We start from the raw sequence: 16,833 nt of genomic DNA, 5'->3' as shown, positions 1-16,833 counted from the left end.
AAAAGATAAGAAAAAAATTTAGCAAACTAAATTATTAACTATATAAACAAATCTTTATTCAGAAATATATTATGCATGAATTGTAGGCTGATTGATCAGAGATAAATGTATAAATTCAATACCTAAGAAGTCTGTACCATCATCTATCTCATCATTATTAGCTTCTTCTTCATCAGAATTGTTATCCATAGCAACTGCATTATCATTATTTTCTTCGAGAGACAAACAATCTTCAACATCTTCCTTTGTTTGCTTCAATATACGCTAGAGAATCTTCACAGTCAATTGATTCAAAATTGCTGATATCTTCCGAACTGATCATATTTTCTATTCCTTCAACTTCGTACAGCAGCAAGAGCATATTAAAAGATGCGAAGTCAGCCTCCTCAGAGCATAGTTCAGTGTTAACGGGAGCATAGTTCAGTGTTATTTACAGGCCAAAAAAATAATTATAAGGATACAGTAAGTAAAATAAACAGAATAAAATAATTACAATGTACTAAATATAAACAAAAAAGGTGTCATTTTTGAGTTTACAAAAGATTTTATAATGAGGTTCTTACTGTTCTGCAACAATAACAAATAAGAGTATTGTTGCTTAGGAATAACATCATTAAATAGATGGCCACCAAGTTGTTTCTTAGTGGTTTGTTTAGAATCTGATGGAATGAATTATTATATGCAGCATTTAGATGATGGAGTGAGTCTTTTCGTAAAAAATACCAAAGCTAACAACCATAAATAGGACTAAAAAGGTATTAAACAACATAATCTTCGTTTGAACTTGTGTTAAGCAGAACTTCCTACAAATGAGATTAGCTTTAGCATACAAAGAAAGTATTTGTTTTCATTCTTCTATTTATCATACCATTACATCAGTATTTTTTTACAAATTGTCTAGATGTTCATCAAATTAGTTGTGGTCCTTCATTTACTTATTTCATATTAAATAAAAATAAAAGTTAAAGAAAAAATATATATTCAAGGAAGGATTTTTTTCTTTTAAATACAGTAACAATATAAGTAACAGAGAGTTACCTGTTTTTATTTTTTTTTTTTTTTATTTTTATATAGAAATGTTTTTTGAGATAACTATTTCTTAAAAGTTTTCCTTCATTCATATATTCATTAAATTGAAAATAAATGTGTTATTTAATTGAAGGAGTAAGAACAAACATATTAAAAATTTTATTTTATAAATAAAATAACCTTGTATTGCAATTTAAAAGTATTGTATAAGTTTTGCTTATCCTATATACTTTTGCTTAGTTTTAATTGATTTGTTTTTTTAATTTTACTTACTATCTTTTGTTATATTTTTTAAATAAATTTTATTTCTGTAATTATAACTGCAATTCTATAATTATTGTCAGGTCAGGTGTATCGTTATCATGATCACCCTGGATCATGATAACTATACAACTATCACACTGGATTACGTATTACTACTGGTAATACGTAATCCAGTGCAACCTGTTTCATGTCCTGCCTTGTAGGATTGGCTTTCTAAGCAAAGGCTAGATAAAGTGTACTTCTTATCTAATCCTATATCTAATATCTGTCATGCCTATGTTTAAAACCTCATTAAGCAAACATTCCAATATATATATATATATATATATATATATATATATATATATATATATATATATATATATATATATATATATATATATATATATATATATCGCGGTTTCAGACCGTGGAAAATGCGGAATTGTTCGACTCGCATCAAATTCATCAAGAAGTTTGAAAACAATTAAGTCAGATTTGGGTTTAAATGTTTGCAAGGAGACGACTAGAAAAGTTCTTAAAGACATCCCACACATAGTAAGATCAAAAATGAATAAAGCACCAAATTTAAAGCTCGTTCACAAACAGAAACGGATGGAATTCGCCCATGAAAACATGGCACGCGATGAATAAGTAAGAAATTTTAGATTAAATTCTCATGAATACTTAAGATGTCTAATTAGCTGAATATTTTTGTTTTCAATACCAGGTGATTTTTTCGGACGAGAAAAAGTTTAATCTTGATGGGCCTGATGGTTTTAGTGGCTACTGGCGTGATTTGAGGAAAGAACCCAAATATTTTTCGACAAGGAATTTCGGTGGTGGATCTTTGATGGTTTGGCTTGGATTTTGTGCAACAGGAAAGTTAAATTTAGCATTTACATCTAGCAAAATGAAAAGTTCTGAATACATTGATGTGCTAAAATTATGTTTGATTCCATTTAAAAACAAATATCGACGCAAAAAGTTTGTTTTTCAACAAGACAATGCCAGCATTCACACTAGTAACGAGACTAAGGCTTGGTTTGAAGCTAAAAAAATTGAGCGAATGTGGTGGCCTGCTCGCAGTCCAGATTTGAATCCTGTTTAAAACATCTGGGGAATCATTGTAAGACGTATCTATGCTGACCAGAAGCAATATAACTCTGTGGCAGAGCTAAAAGTAGCGGTGTCAGAATGCTGGGAGGATATGGAGCCAAAAGTGCTAGAAAACTTGGTGGAAAGTATGCCAAAACGAATTTATCAAGTAATTGAACGAAAAGGAGGTCCAATCGAGTACTAAAAATGTGATAATACATTTTTTTGGATAGTTTTGTTAAAAAATGTGAACAGCGTCTATAAAAAATAGTCAGCTATCTTTTGAACTTAATTCATTCATGATTGACCTCTTTTCAAATTTAATATTATTTTTTGATAATTTTCGTTATTTTTTGATACTTTATTTATAATTTAATGAAATACACTATAAAAATAAAGTTAAGTACGTTTTTAAAACATAATCCACATGCGTCTATAGAAAATGGTCGCATTGTATATATACATACATATATATATATATATATATATATATATATATATATATATATATATATATATATATATATAAGATCTATAGTTTGTTGGCTTTAGGAAGAGCGGAAGGAAAAAAGTGATTCTTACGCCAACACATACGTCACTTTTAATTACTTTTGACTTTCGTCCAACATTTCCGTGTTGGACGAAAGTAAAAACCATTAATTTAATTACAAATTAATCGTTTTTTAAAAAAACCACAAAAACGCAAATTTAATTGACCAGAATGTTTTTAAAAACATTCTGAATGTTTTTATAACATTTTGAATGTTTTTAACAATATAAACAAAGTTTTTATTTTTATTTTTTTTAATAAAATGTTTTTATTTTTATTTTTTTTAATAAAATGTTTTTATTTTTATTTTTTTTCTGTAAATCATGCGCGGAGTGTTGCTACATCGACTATCTTATAGCCTGACTCGCAAGGGAGTGCTGCTACATCGACTGACAAATAGCCTGACTCGCAAGGGAGTGCTGCTACATCGACTGACAAATAGCCTGACTCGCAAGGGAGTGCTGCTACATCGACTGACAAATAGCCTGACCCGCAAGGGAGTGCTGCTACATCGACTGAGGGTTTGGTTGGGGCAGGCAGTCTATCATTATTAAAAAAAAAAAATTCCGGTCTTGCATTTTAATTTTTACTTTTTGTCAACAAAATATCGAAAAAACTTTCGGACAACATCTAAGGGTTGTATATATATATATATATATATACACAACCCGTAGATGTTGTCCGAAAGTTTTTTCCATATTTTGTTGACAAAAAGTAAAAATTAAAATGCAAGACCGGAATTATTTTTTTTTATTAATTGAGAGACTGCCTGCCCCAACCAAACCCTCAGTCGATGTAGCAACACTCCCTTGCGGGTCAGGCTAAAAGATAGTAGATGTAGCAGCACTCCCTTGCGGGTCAGGCTATTTGTCAGTCGATGTAGCAGCACTCCCTTGCGAGTCAGGCTATTTGTCAGTCGATGTAGCAGCACTCCCTTGCGAGTCAGGCTATAAGATAGTCGATGTAGCAACACTCCGCGCATGATTTACAGTAAAAAAAAAGTAAAAACATTTTATTAAAAAAAATAAAAATAAAAACATTGTTTATATTGTTAAAAACATTCAGAATGCTTTTAAAACATTCTGGTCAATTAAATTTGTGTTGTTGTGGTTTTTTTTAAAGACGATTCATTTGTAATTAAATTAATGGTTTTTACTTTCGTCCAACACGCAAATGTTGGACGAAAGTCAAAAGTAATTAAAAGTGACGTATGTGTTGGCGTAAGAATCACTTTTTTCCTTCCGCTCTTCCCAAAGACAACAAACTATAGATCTATATATATATATATATATATATATATATATATATATATATATATATATATATATATATATATATATATATATATATATATATATATATATAGTCTTTTATATAAATAGAGGTGTCTTAGTTACTGTTAACTCACCTGTAATTTACTATATATTTATGTTTGTGTTCTGTCTAAACCTCTGGCGCTATGTTGTTATTTGTATGTTAGTGTACTATCTGTACCTTTGGCACGGTTTTAATCACCCATAAGTTAGTTTATTTATGTTTGTGTTCTGCTTAAATCTCTGTTGCAGTGTGAGTGTCATGATCATTCTGCAATGCAACTCTTACTGTGAGGGATATCCTAATGAGGGTCTTGCTCTAAAACTCAATTTAATAGTTCTAAGGCTGTTTGGTAGTAAGGTTTTCCAAACTTTGAGGTTGCTTTTAGAGATGCTGATTCTATGCTGCACATGGGTAGTGTCCCTATAAATGCTTTTGGTGAGCATTGTCAAGGTCACATAAAAAGCCCTATGTTTGTGATTTCGCTGGTTAACCGGATAGTCGGATATCCAGATTTCCTTTGATAAATTTGTAAATATTTAGACAAATTCGATTAATTTAAAAGCGGGTTTTTATTGTTCAAATATCGATATTTGATATTCGAGTAATAAAAACCGGCTTTTAAATTTTTCGAATTTGTCTTGATATTTACAAATTTATATTAAAATACGAAAGATGATTCAAAAAAGAATTAAATTCAAAAATGAAAAAATAAATACTTAAATTTAGACTGACACAACTGCAAGCAAGCTGACACTGACAGCGGCTTTTGATTTTTGTTAAATTTTTACTGCAAGCCGCTGGTAATAACTTTCCAGTATGCTTCGCAAAAAAGGATTAATATTCTTATTTGTACATTAATTTTTATTCTAAACACATTATTTTTTTGTTCATAAAGTTTAATTAATTCTCTACAAAAGTAATAACAAATAAAAGCCATATTGTGTAGTTATAAAAAATCACTTAACAAAGTTAAGAAATACATGAGAGAAAAAAACTTTAAATTTAGTTATAAAATAAACATGCATAAGGACAAAAAACAAGATTTATTATTATACAAAATATTATTACATAATAATAATAAAATTATTATTAAATATAAGAAATAACATTATATAAAATCAATTATTACATTCTTGAGTGGCTTTAGTATTTTAATAGTAAACTTAACTTTTTAGCGTACAAGAATTTAGGTAAGTAATTAGTTAAAAAAAACATTCTTATTATATTTGTAATGAGTTTGGACTAGTTATTATTTATAAAAACAATTGTTTTTAGCACTTTGCATTTCTTGTTGTTAAATGAAACGTGTTAAAAAAATATATAAATTAGGTTAATTTATTAAGCTTTCAATGAAGTTTACTATTTGAATTTCAATTAGCTTTCAGTGTAATATCATCCAAATTTTATTGTAAAAAATGTGTGGTTACAGTGAAGTTTTTTTTTATTATAGTGGCTGGTAGCAAAAGAGTTTAATAATAAATTTTCACAATTAATTATGACTTTATAAATATTTCTAATTTTTGCAATTAATGATGACTTTATAAATATTTTATATTATCTAATAATATTTTATTAAATTATATTAAGTTTTTTTTAATGATAAACTCAACATGCTAAAACTTTCGCTAAAAATTTTAACGAAAGTTTTAGGTTTAACTTCAACTTTTTAATAATAAAACTTAATTACATGAATATTGAAACATATTATATAATCTAAAGGTTACTTTTTTCAATATGATATTTAATTTGTTCAGAGCATAATGTCTAGCCACATGAAGAGCATTGTATGGAAGTATTTTAAGAAAGCAGATAATAATTTTGCTTTGTACGATGTATGTGGGGAGACCATATCATGCAAAGGAGGAAGTACATCTGCAATGCAGAATCACCTGAATCTAGTGCTAGGAGAAACATGGGAAATAGCTTGATAACTGGTTATTTTAACACAATGACTGTGGTAATAAATTGAGAAAAAAAAGGAAGAGTACCACAATAAGTTGGCAATGATGTGCATTCAGGATCTACATCCCATTGATTTTGTCAAGGGGAGAGGATTCCGTGAAGTGGCGCAATTTTTGTATCCAGGTGCATGCACCACAATAGCGTCTATATATATATATATATATATACATACATAATAAACAATAATTGATGTAAAAAAAAAAGTTCTTCATTTCTGATTTTGGGTAGCGCTCAAATGTCCCACAAATACGTCATTTCTAGACACTTTTCAACGCTATTGAAAAAAGTCAAGAATATCCCCTGTATATATATATATGCACCCTTACCCACAAAATGGGATATTGACTTAGTGTAGAAGTACTCATTCCCATCAAATATTGCTTAAAGTACGTATGGTTATGTGTTTTGAATTTTAGTAATAAAATGCGTTTAGTTTTTTCCAAATCAAGTTAAATACAAAATTAGTTATGTTTTTAAGTATTTATTTTAATCAATGAGCAAAACAAAAGTTATATCTAATTTTTATTATTGGAATGGAGCAATAATTTAAAAAAATTAACTTTTTTCTTTAGGTTTTTAGTATATTGTATATTTGTTTAGAAGCGCCAACTTTATTGTCTAAGTCTTCACTGAAGCGAAAAGCATCAAAGGATGATTGTTTTAATGAAAGTGATGATGAAGAAAAAGTGGAAGAGTAAGCTTGTCTTGTTACTCCTTATTTTTATGCTTTGAAAAGTAAAGAGTTGTAAAAATTTATTTAACAAGATTTTAGCTATTAATCTATCTAAACAGTCTTATAGTTATTCAATTCAACATATTCTGTTTAACTCTTAGCAATGATACCGAAGGTGTTGGAGAATCGGAAGTAAATTCACTTTTGCATAGCTTTGGTGGTAAGTTAAACATTTCTATCAATTTAAAAGTTGTTGAAGCTTTTTTTCAGATTTGGTTCAAAAACAACTGTCAAATAAATTTCTTATCAGCAAATACAAATTCTAACATCTAACAAGAAAACATCTAACTTCCTGAACGATTCCTGAAAGAAAACATCTAACTTCCTGGTTGTTTTTATATGATATGATATCTGGAATTCAACAAGCATTTGTTATAGTTGGAAAATTTTGCTTCACAAATGTGAATGCAAGAAATATGGCTTTAACATTTTTTTCAACACTAATAATTTCAATCCAATAAAAATGAATCCAAATAGCATAAAAAAAAATTAAATCATTTTTTTTAAAATCAAAAAACATATTGATGAAACTTACACTTGCTTATGTAGGGTGAGTTAGAGAAGAATAAGGTGGTTTATATTATCATCAGGTATAAGATTAAAATGATAAAAATTGCTTGTAATTTAAATACTTGTGTACTTTGAATTCAAAAGTATAAATTACTTGAGTCAATTCTATATTTTGTTCATTTTAGTAGTTACAACAAAGTTTTAAACAATTGGAAATCAATTCTTTGTTTTTTCTCAGAGACCAATATTTTCAAAACTGGTGCTTTTACTAAAGAAATTTCATCCTTGTGACTTTGAAATATTTTATTTGCTCTTTAAAAAAGTTTGTGCATAATTGGTTATCAGGAAAAATATTAGTGTGCTACTTTTTTAGTTTCTCAACCATTTCAAGGAAAATGGTGTATATTATTAGATGTTTATATTAAAATAGAAAAACCCCTAAGTGATCGATAAATTACACTACACAAAACTTAAACAAAAAAAGTAGTAGATCATTTTGCTCTTTTGCGCGGCGGTTTTTCACTGGATTGGGAAGGTTATTAATATGCTTGGTTTAATTAAAGACTCTTCGAGGGAAAACTTTTGATCTTTTAACTTTCGTCCATAAGTTTAATTTAATTATTTATTTATCCTGTTTTCCAAATGTTTATAGCTATCACAAATTTCAAAAGTTATAGTTTGGTTGATATTTAAACAGATTCTTGCTATTTCATCAAGAATGCAAAGTTTGAAAACAAATAAGTTTTTTTTGTGGGGTGTCCATTACTTCAATACAAACATGTGTATTGCTAAAAAACATATTTTACAAAAAGTATTATTATGACCATGTTCTAGCAAAGTGAATGAAGTGATGGAAATGGTTTCTACAGTTTAAAAATGGTGATTTTGACTAAGAAGTCAAAAATTGACTCAGACAATAATGCTAAGGCATTGTTTGAAAGTTTGTATCAAACACAAGACAAGCTTGCAGAATCCTTGGGAATTGGTTGCTCAATCATTGCCCAATACTTGCATAACTTGGGAATGGTATTTAAAAGCAATTAATTTGTCTTAAAAATTAAAACAAATTTGAATTGAAACATGTGAATTTAAGCATTGTTTTTTTTTTTTATATAAATGGAGTATTATTGCACAATAAAACTGACAATAAAAAGTAGATCCACTACAATGACAAACAGCAGCAATATCTTAAAAAACATTTCAAAAGTATATATATATATGTATATATATAAATATATATATATACATATATACATATATACACATACATATATACATATATACACATATACACATATACACATATACATTAGGGCTGTCCAAAAAAAATTTTTTTTTCAGATTTGATTGCATAGTTGTTTATTTTGTGCCATTTGACATAGTAATTAACTGTGCAAAAAATCTTTCCAATCAGATAATGTTTAGGGAGTGCTCAATGACCATAAAGTTTTACGAAAAATGTAAAAAACATGGAAAAAGTAACAAAGTTCCACAAATTTCTAAAACCCGGTTAATTAGATTTTTCAGATTTGATCAGTTTTAATTATCTCTAAATATTAAATTCTGAATACAAATTACAATCCACATCCACTTTAGACTGGTTTATTAGCAGAGAAATTAATGAAATAAAATACTGCAATACGACTAAAGTTCTGTGGTTTTTGTTATATCAGACTTTTTCCAAAATAAAACACTACGATTTTTGACTCTTTGTCATTGATTAAAATACGAATTATAAACAAAAAAAACATATGAGCAATTAACATTTAATTATCGTAATGTTATAGTTCGTGCAATGTTAATGCTAGCGAGGACTATAACTCTTCAGAGTACACTTTCTGGCATCTGGCACTCGCTTTCTGTGATCCTCAACCACCTGAATTAACCTCTGCATTTCAGATTCATTCCTTGTAATCGATTCATTAAACATCGACATTAAAGCCACAGATCGTTCGGCAGCATCATTTACTACTTTCAATGAATATACTAAATTTTTTCCTTCTTGGTATTCTGGGGAATCATTCCAGGTAGCTGGATCGTTGTTGAACAGAAAATCAATATCAACCTTCATTGACCGCAACGCACTTGCTGAAACTGATGTCACCAGCATGTCCAGAGATTTCTTCTCTAGACTTTCAATGTCTTTAATTTGATCAACCTTTCAGACCAGTTCTCACCGTGAAATTTCATGTTGGAAATCATTTTTCGCTTCTCTTCCGTTTGAAGTTTGTTTGAAAACAAAGCTAGTGGGACCAATTCTGGTGAAAGGTACCACAAATGGTTTTGAAAGTTCTTGACTGCTGCTTCGGAAATCGTTTTATTCACAACTACAAACTGCTTAAGTTGTTGAAACAGAAACAAGTCATTAACTGGAGCATCGCTGGCATTTGTGCATGATATCCAAGATTTTACATAAACCAGACTAGCAAATAAGCAAAATTTACAGAGATTTTTTTCCTTATTTGTGGTCAACTTGAACTCTTCACGAAATAAATAAATCTTAAAACAATAAATAACCTTGGCCATCCAGCGAGCCATGTGATAAGCACCAGGGATCTTGAAATGATAATTTTTCTCTTCTTGATCAGGCAGTTTTCCAAGTATTAACAGACAGAGATCCATGATTTCTTTGTAGTCATCCCTTGGCATTTGAACATGCAGGTTTTCTTTGAGGAATGCAATCACTTCATTTTGTAGTTCTTGCACCAGGGGTATTTTCATTCGAATGTCATCCAGAGGTTTAAAATTTCCTTGATTAACTTTGGGCCAATATTGCTGAAATCTCTGGAAAAGAGGTATGTTGGGACCAGATGATGGTCCAAATAGTGATCCAAACACTCCTGCTACTATGATCTCATGAACATGGTGTCTGCAAGTGAAATATAACAAATTTCTACCTATATGTTTCTCTAGAACTACACATGCACCATTTTTGAAGCCAGTGTTAGAGGCTGTAGTATCAAAACTCATTCCAATAACATCACCAATTATGTCCCAGAAATTAAGCAGATGAATAATTTTTTGCTTGGGCTTCTCCAGTTCCAGCTTTTGCTTGGGCTTCTCCAGTTCCAGCTGATAGTTTTGCTATTCCAAGTATTTTGTCAACATTGTGACCTGTCACACCTACAGATAGCCGGTCAACATTTGCTTTAGGGGCTGCAGAATTTGTACGATCTATCCTCAGTTTGCCATCCCAGTGGACGATTAATGGTGGTTTGTCCAAATCGCAGAATTCAGTTCGAACAGTGGCTTCAATATTTGATCGATGATAGGTTCGTTTTCTACGGACTGTAGAACGTGACAATGATCCATCATCGAGGTTCTGTCCACCAGCCCTTGCAATTGCTGCTGCTAGTATAGTAAATTTTGTGTCAGATAGATTAATTCTGTCTAATGTTGATGAAACATCAGGCGAGTCAAGAATTGTATCTAAGATACATTGTCGTTTTGGAGTACTTGCTAAACTTGATTCAGCTGACCCTGAAGAACTTGCTTTACTGACTTGTTGTCTGTAATAAACAGGGATTTCTATCTCAAAATCTCTATCAACCATTTTGTCATTATCAACAGCATCGTTATCGTTGTCATCACTATAACTTTCGTCATGTAAAGGTTCAATAACAGGAACTATTGCACTCGCACCAGATTGTCTTTGCTCTTCTTTTAGCTTTCGTTCTCTCTCTGCTTGTTTCCTTGCTTCATTTCTTTCTTCTAATTTTGAAAGTTCTTTGTCCTCTCCAAACTTAACCATTTTTCTCTGACATCTCTGATCCAATAAAAGTTCTTTATCTTCTTCAATTCTGATCATGGTTTCAGCATCCTTGTGGGCAATGTCAAAAAGTAGGCCAATGGTGTCTGTAAATGATTTCTCTCTCGATTTCTGAGAATCTGACAATCTGGATTTTTTTTTTTTTTATTAATTTAAATTCCTGGACTAAAGTTTTCAACTTTAAGACTACATTCGGATGAAATGCTGTCGGAATACGGGCTTTATTCCAAATAATAATCAGTTCATCAACAGTTGTTTTAAGACTTTCAGGCACTGACTTTTTGGTTGAATTAAGATGATAAAAAAATGTTTTTAAAACATCAGATGTTAAGGGAAGAACTTTATCTGGAAGATTTGGCTCTGGTTGTCCAATCAAAAAGATTTTGGTTTGAAGTCGTGTAGAGATAGCAACATGAGATGATGCTGCCATTTCAATGATAACTGAAATATTATGAGAAAATCAAGACTCAATACCATATTATACAAACTTATCATTCAGTTGTTGGTTTATGCAGCTGCAGCAATATATTATAATAATTATTACTAAAGAAATTAAATAAATATTTTCAAATTAGAAATTATTATTATCTGCACTTAATAACAAACAATACACTACCAGACTACCATGCTAGTTTTCTGTAATAGGTTACTAAGGTTAGGTACTATCAAAATATTAATACATTTGTTGTCAAACTGAAATTCCAAATAAAAATAATATTTATACTTGTAAACCTTTTTATTCTGTTTGAACAAATTCTAAATTGAGTTAAATAATAGTATTAAAATTATGAATACAAATTTTAACAAAATGATATAAACACAGTTGTTTTAAACACTAGCAGACATTTTTTAGTCTGGTGCCCTGATGATAGTTAATCTGCTGCACTTTAATTAATCTATATAGCACGCAATCAGACAATATTTCAGTGGAAAAAATCTAACTAACCAGGTTCTAGAAATTTTTGGAACTTTGGAACTTTTTACACGTTTTTGACGTTTTTCGTAAAACTTTATGGTCATTGAGCACCCCCTAAACATTATCTGATTGGAAAGATTTTTTCCACAGTCAATTACTATGTCAAATGGCACAAAATAAACAACTATGCATTCAAATCCGAGAAAAATTTTTTTTTCCTGTGTTCACATGAACAGCCCTAATATACATATATATATATATATATATATATATATATATATATATATATATATATATATATATATATATATATATATATATATATATATATATATATATAAATTAGTAAAAACAATTAATTTATTATTGCTCTGTTCTTTAAGTACATTAAGCACTCTATTTGTAGAATGCACTAACATAATTTGTATATATATATATATATATATATATATATATATATATATATATATATATATATATATATATGTGTGTGTGTGTGTGTGTGTATTTATATATATATGTGTATATATGTATACATAAATATATATATATTTTAATTTTTTAAGTGATGAAATACACAATGGCTGATGAATGCCGAAAGGCATGAAACTCAGAGTTCCATCAAAAGTTGTTTTTATTCATTTTATATATATATATATATTTACATACATTTATGTATGTAAAAAGATACAAGATATTTGTGTTTTCTATAATATAGTTTTTTTTTTTTTAATTAGTAAATGTAAGGGAAAAGAAAAAAGCATGTTTTAATAGTATTTTTAAAATATTAAAATAGTAATTTTAAAAGTTTTTTTTTTTTAATTATATTAAGCTGACATTAGTAAAAGTCTAACTGCAAAGCGGAAGCAACTTGCTATGTTTACCGAAGCTTCATTAAAAACAAGTAATCGCAAATATGAAGAAATATTTATTGCTCAGCAATCAGAGAGGTAAAATACATTTTCTAGTATTTAAATTATTTATATATATATATATATATATATATATATATATATATATATATATATATATATATATATATATATATATATATATATATATATGACTATTTCGACGATAAAAGAGATAAATTTCGTGTTTAAAAATGTCTTTTTTCAAAAGGTTTTATTTCTTTAATTATAGTTTAAACATCTTAAAGTTATTGTTAAAATAAATTTTGAGTAGAAAATGTTTGAACCGAGTAGATAAATTTGATTAATGTTAGCAACTGTTTGTTCTTTTTATTATTCAAAAAAGTGAGTAAAATTTGAGGGCGAGTTATTGCAATATTTTAAACAAAACATATCCATATTTTTGTTTAAAATGAGTAAAAAAACTTTTACTCTTTAAAAATAATTCAAGTGTTTTTTTGTCACATACACATCTGCAAAAATTACGTTGTGTCACTGAACTAAAAGCTAAAAAAGTTTAATTATCGCAATGAAATTATGCTTTATGGCGAGGTTTTTTTAGGAATTATATATTTTAATGTAAACTTTTAATCATTACTAAAAAAAAAATTGGTCAAAAAGCATTGTATTAACATATAGTTATAGTCAGGCCCGTATCTAACAGTTTTCTATGTGTAGGCGAGATGCAAATTTGCCGCCGCAAAAATTAAAAATGCAATAATTTCCAATTTGAAGGAAAATAGAAAAACACTGAAAATCAAACTTTAATATATTTTTATTTTATTACGAAAAATTACACAAAAACAAAGTAAATAAAAAAACTGAATTTATACAAAAATAAAAAACAAAACAAATTCCATTCATGAAAAAATAAAAAACAAATCGTAATTAAAAGTGAATTTTCCTAGCTTTTAATTCTGCGAAATCTTTAACCAAATCTTCTATGTCCAAATGATCCGCAATTTCTTTCTCGATGGAAATCGTAGCTAGACCAACTAAACGATCTTGACACATTTGTGATCTGAAATAGGATTTTATTATTTTCAGCTTTGAAAAGCTTCTTTCAGCACTAGCAACTGTGACTGGTAATGTTAGTAGTATGCGAAGAGCTATCGAAAGGTTTGGGAATACTTCGACAACATTAGATGTGTAAATACATTTTAATACACTTTTTGGATCGCTATTGGAAGTATCAAGTCGTCTCCCAATAGCTTTAATTTCATACCAAAGTTCGACCCCGTTGATATCAGATTGGCCATCAGACATAAGCGCTAACTGCAAGTCCTTACAGTGTTTCAATAACTCATCAACCGTAAAGTGTTTGCTGCCGATATTGTAAAGAAACCCAAATAACTCGTTATATTCCGATAATTGCGTAAATCTTTCATTTATTGCTTGAATTGCGATGTCCAATATTCGATTGAAAAAAGATACTCTGAAGTTTTGTTCTGGTGATACTATCGGTTCATTACGACCTTCGTATAGGAATTGTTTGTTTTTTTGGGAAAACACAAAATAAATTAAGAAAATGCCGCTCTAGAAAAGTGCCGCCGTCGGCTGTCGCCGACGTCGCCTACGCTTAAAACCGGGCCTGGTTATAGTTTAAAAGCTGTTGCGTCACTGAACCCATCGACAGGATAATTAGCGTTTTATAAAATAGCGCGGTAAGGAAGTCAAAATATCATCCAAAAGTTTAGATTTTGTTGTGGGTTTTCAAATTTTTCAAATTCAAATAAATTTTTGCATTTTAGTATTGTGAAGGGCTATTAGTAAATATTAGTAAACTTTTGGATTTATGTTAACATTTTCTTATAAAGTTGTAAATTTTTAAGAAATGGAATCAAAATTAGAAGTAAAAAAAAAACGTTATGCAGAATACCAAGCTAATTATGTTTCTCGGAATGCTGATAAAAAGAAAGAAATGTCCAGAGTTAAATCTAAGAGATATCGAGAAAAATTGAAAGCTGATCCTAATAAAAAAGCAGCTTATGCTGCTAAAGCAAAATTAAGAGTTTTAAAAATTCGCGCTTTAAAAAGAAAACTTTTAAATCAATATCAAAGACCAAACTCATCTTTTAAAAACGTTCAACAAAGAGGAAAAGCATTGAAAAAAGTTTTAAAAGCACTACCAACTTCAAAGGAGAAACAATCTGAAATTCTTTCTATTCTTTCAAATAGCTCTGCTTGTAAAGATAATTCGGGTCTACCTCCAGCATGTTCAAAGCTGTATGGTCTTTCTGAAAGCGATGTTTTAGCAGTTGTAAACTTTTATAATGAAGATGAAGTTTCCCAAATATCACCAAACAAAAAAGATGTCACTCGAATTCAATTATCTGACGGAAAAGCAAACAATATTCAGATACGTCATTTATATTATACGCTAAAAGAGGCTTTCGAGTTATTCAAGGAAAAGCATCTGCACATAAAAATTGGACTCGGCAAATTTTGCGACCTTCGTCCACACAATGTAAAATCAGTTACAAAATTTCCGTATAATGTTTGTGTTTGTAGTTTGCATGAAAATATGCGATTTGCCTTAAATGCATTAACAAAATCAATTCAAGCGCCTTCAATCAAAGTTGGATCTGAAATGATAAATAACTTTGTTTGTGAACTGTACACATTTGAATGCGCCTATGACAAATGCGTTGCATGCAAAGGTATGAAACAGTTCGATAAACACTTGCAAACTGTTAATACATTTGGTTTCGAAGTATCCTGGGACGAGTGGAGAAAGCCTGAAACTAAAACATATGCAAACATTGAAAAAATTTCAAAAAAGTCTACTTTAACAGAACTCATCCAACACATATCAGCGATGCTTGATAAGTTCGTTAAACACGCATTTGTAAAGAAAAACCAATCAACAATTTTTAATAAACTGAAGGAGGTTTCGATGAGTGTTAATTCTGAAATTGTGGTAATCCAAGTTGACTGGGCTGAAAACGCTAGGTGTTTCTATCAAAATGAGCACAAGCGGCTCATTTTGGTCAAAATCAAGTTTCTATCATGACCCTAGCAATCTGGAACATTGAGTTAAAAACATTTGCCATAGTTTCAGATTCAACTTATCATACTAAGTCTTCCGTTATACCGTACATTGACAAAATCCTTCACTTTATTCCTGATCAAGTCAAAGAAGTACACATGTTCAGCGATAATGCCATTTCTCAGTTCAAAAACAAAAGCATTATGGCTACAATGGTCGTGTTTGAAAAACGTTTTCATAAAAAATTCTTTTGGCATTTCTTTGCAGCGATGCACAGGAAAGGAGTGGTTGACGGAATAGGAGCTACTGTTAAGCGAATTGCAGGCCTGAGAGTTAAAACTAGTCAATACGAAATCAGGTCAGCAGCAGATTTTGCGTTAGCATTACAAGATTTGCAAATATCTGTAATTCACATGTCAGAAAACGATACAAGACAACAAAAAAATGAACTTGGATTCAGTTCAATTTTAGGTTATTCAAGAAAAATCAAAGGTATATCAAAATCACATTATTTTTATGTTCAGAATGATAACGTTGTTCCGATGCTATTTTCACCTGAGTATAATTAAAATTTATTACAAAATAACAAAACTTTTTAAAATGATTTTAATTTCGTCTTTTTGTTTCGTCACTGAACGTTGCCTCACTGAACTGATAGTTTTTTTTCTGTAAAATAAATCGATATGAAAACTTTATTGTTTGTGGCTTTTTTTATGACTACCTTAATGCCAAATGAATAAATTATAACAAAAAAATCTAATAAGTCAAGCAAGAATTAAAATTTCAGCGAAAACTCCATTTAAAAG

The 16,833-nt window shown here is 29.4% G+C and overlaps 1 protein-coding gene across 1 annotated transcript in view; it reads left to right on the top strand.

Moving 5' to 3' along the window:
* LOC100202066 (synaptonemal complex protein 3-like) overlaps positions 1 to 16,833 on the top strand; it is a 33,150-nt gene that overhangs the window by 4,535 nt on the left and 11,782 nt on the right. The window contains 3 exon segments of the mRNA NM_001309730.1: positions 6,800 to 6,893; positions 7,034 to 7,092; positions 12,960 to 13,077. Of these exon segments, the coding sequence (NP_001296659.1) occupies positions 6,800 to 6,893; positions 7,034 to 7,092; positions 12,960 to 13,077 (271 nt within the window).

Source organism: Hydra vulgaris, chromosome 02 (genome assembly GCF_038396675.1).
Source record: "Hydra vulgaris chromosome 02, alternate assembly HydraT2T_AEP".
Classification (NCBI taxonomy): domain Eukaryota; kingdom Metazoa; phylum Cnidaria; class Hydrozoa; order Anthoathecata; family Hydridae; genus Hydra; species Hydra vulgaris.
This window is presented reverse-complemented; position numbering and strand designations above follow the sequence as displayed.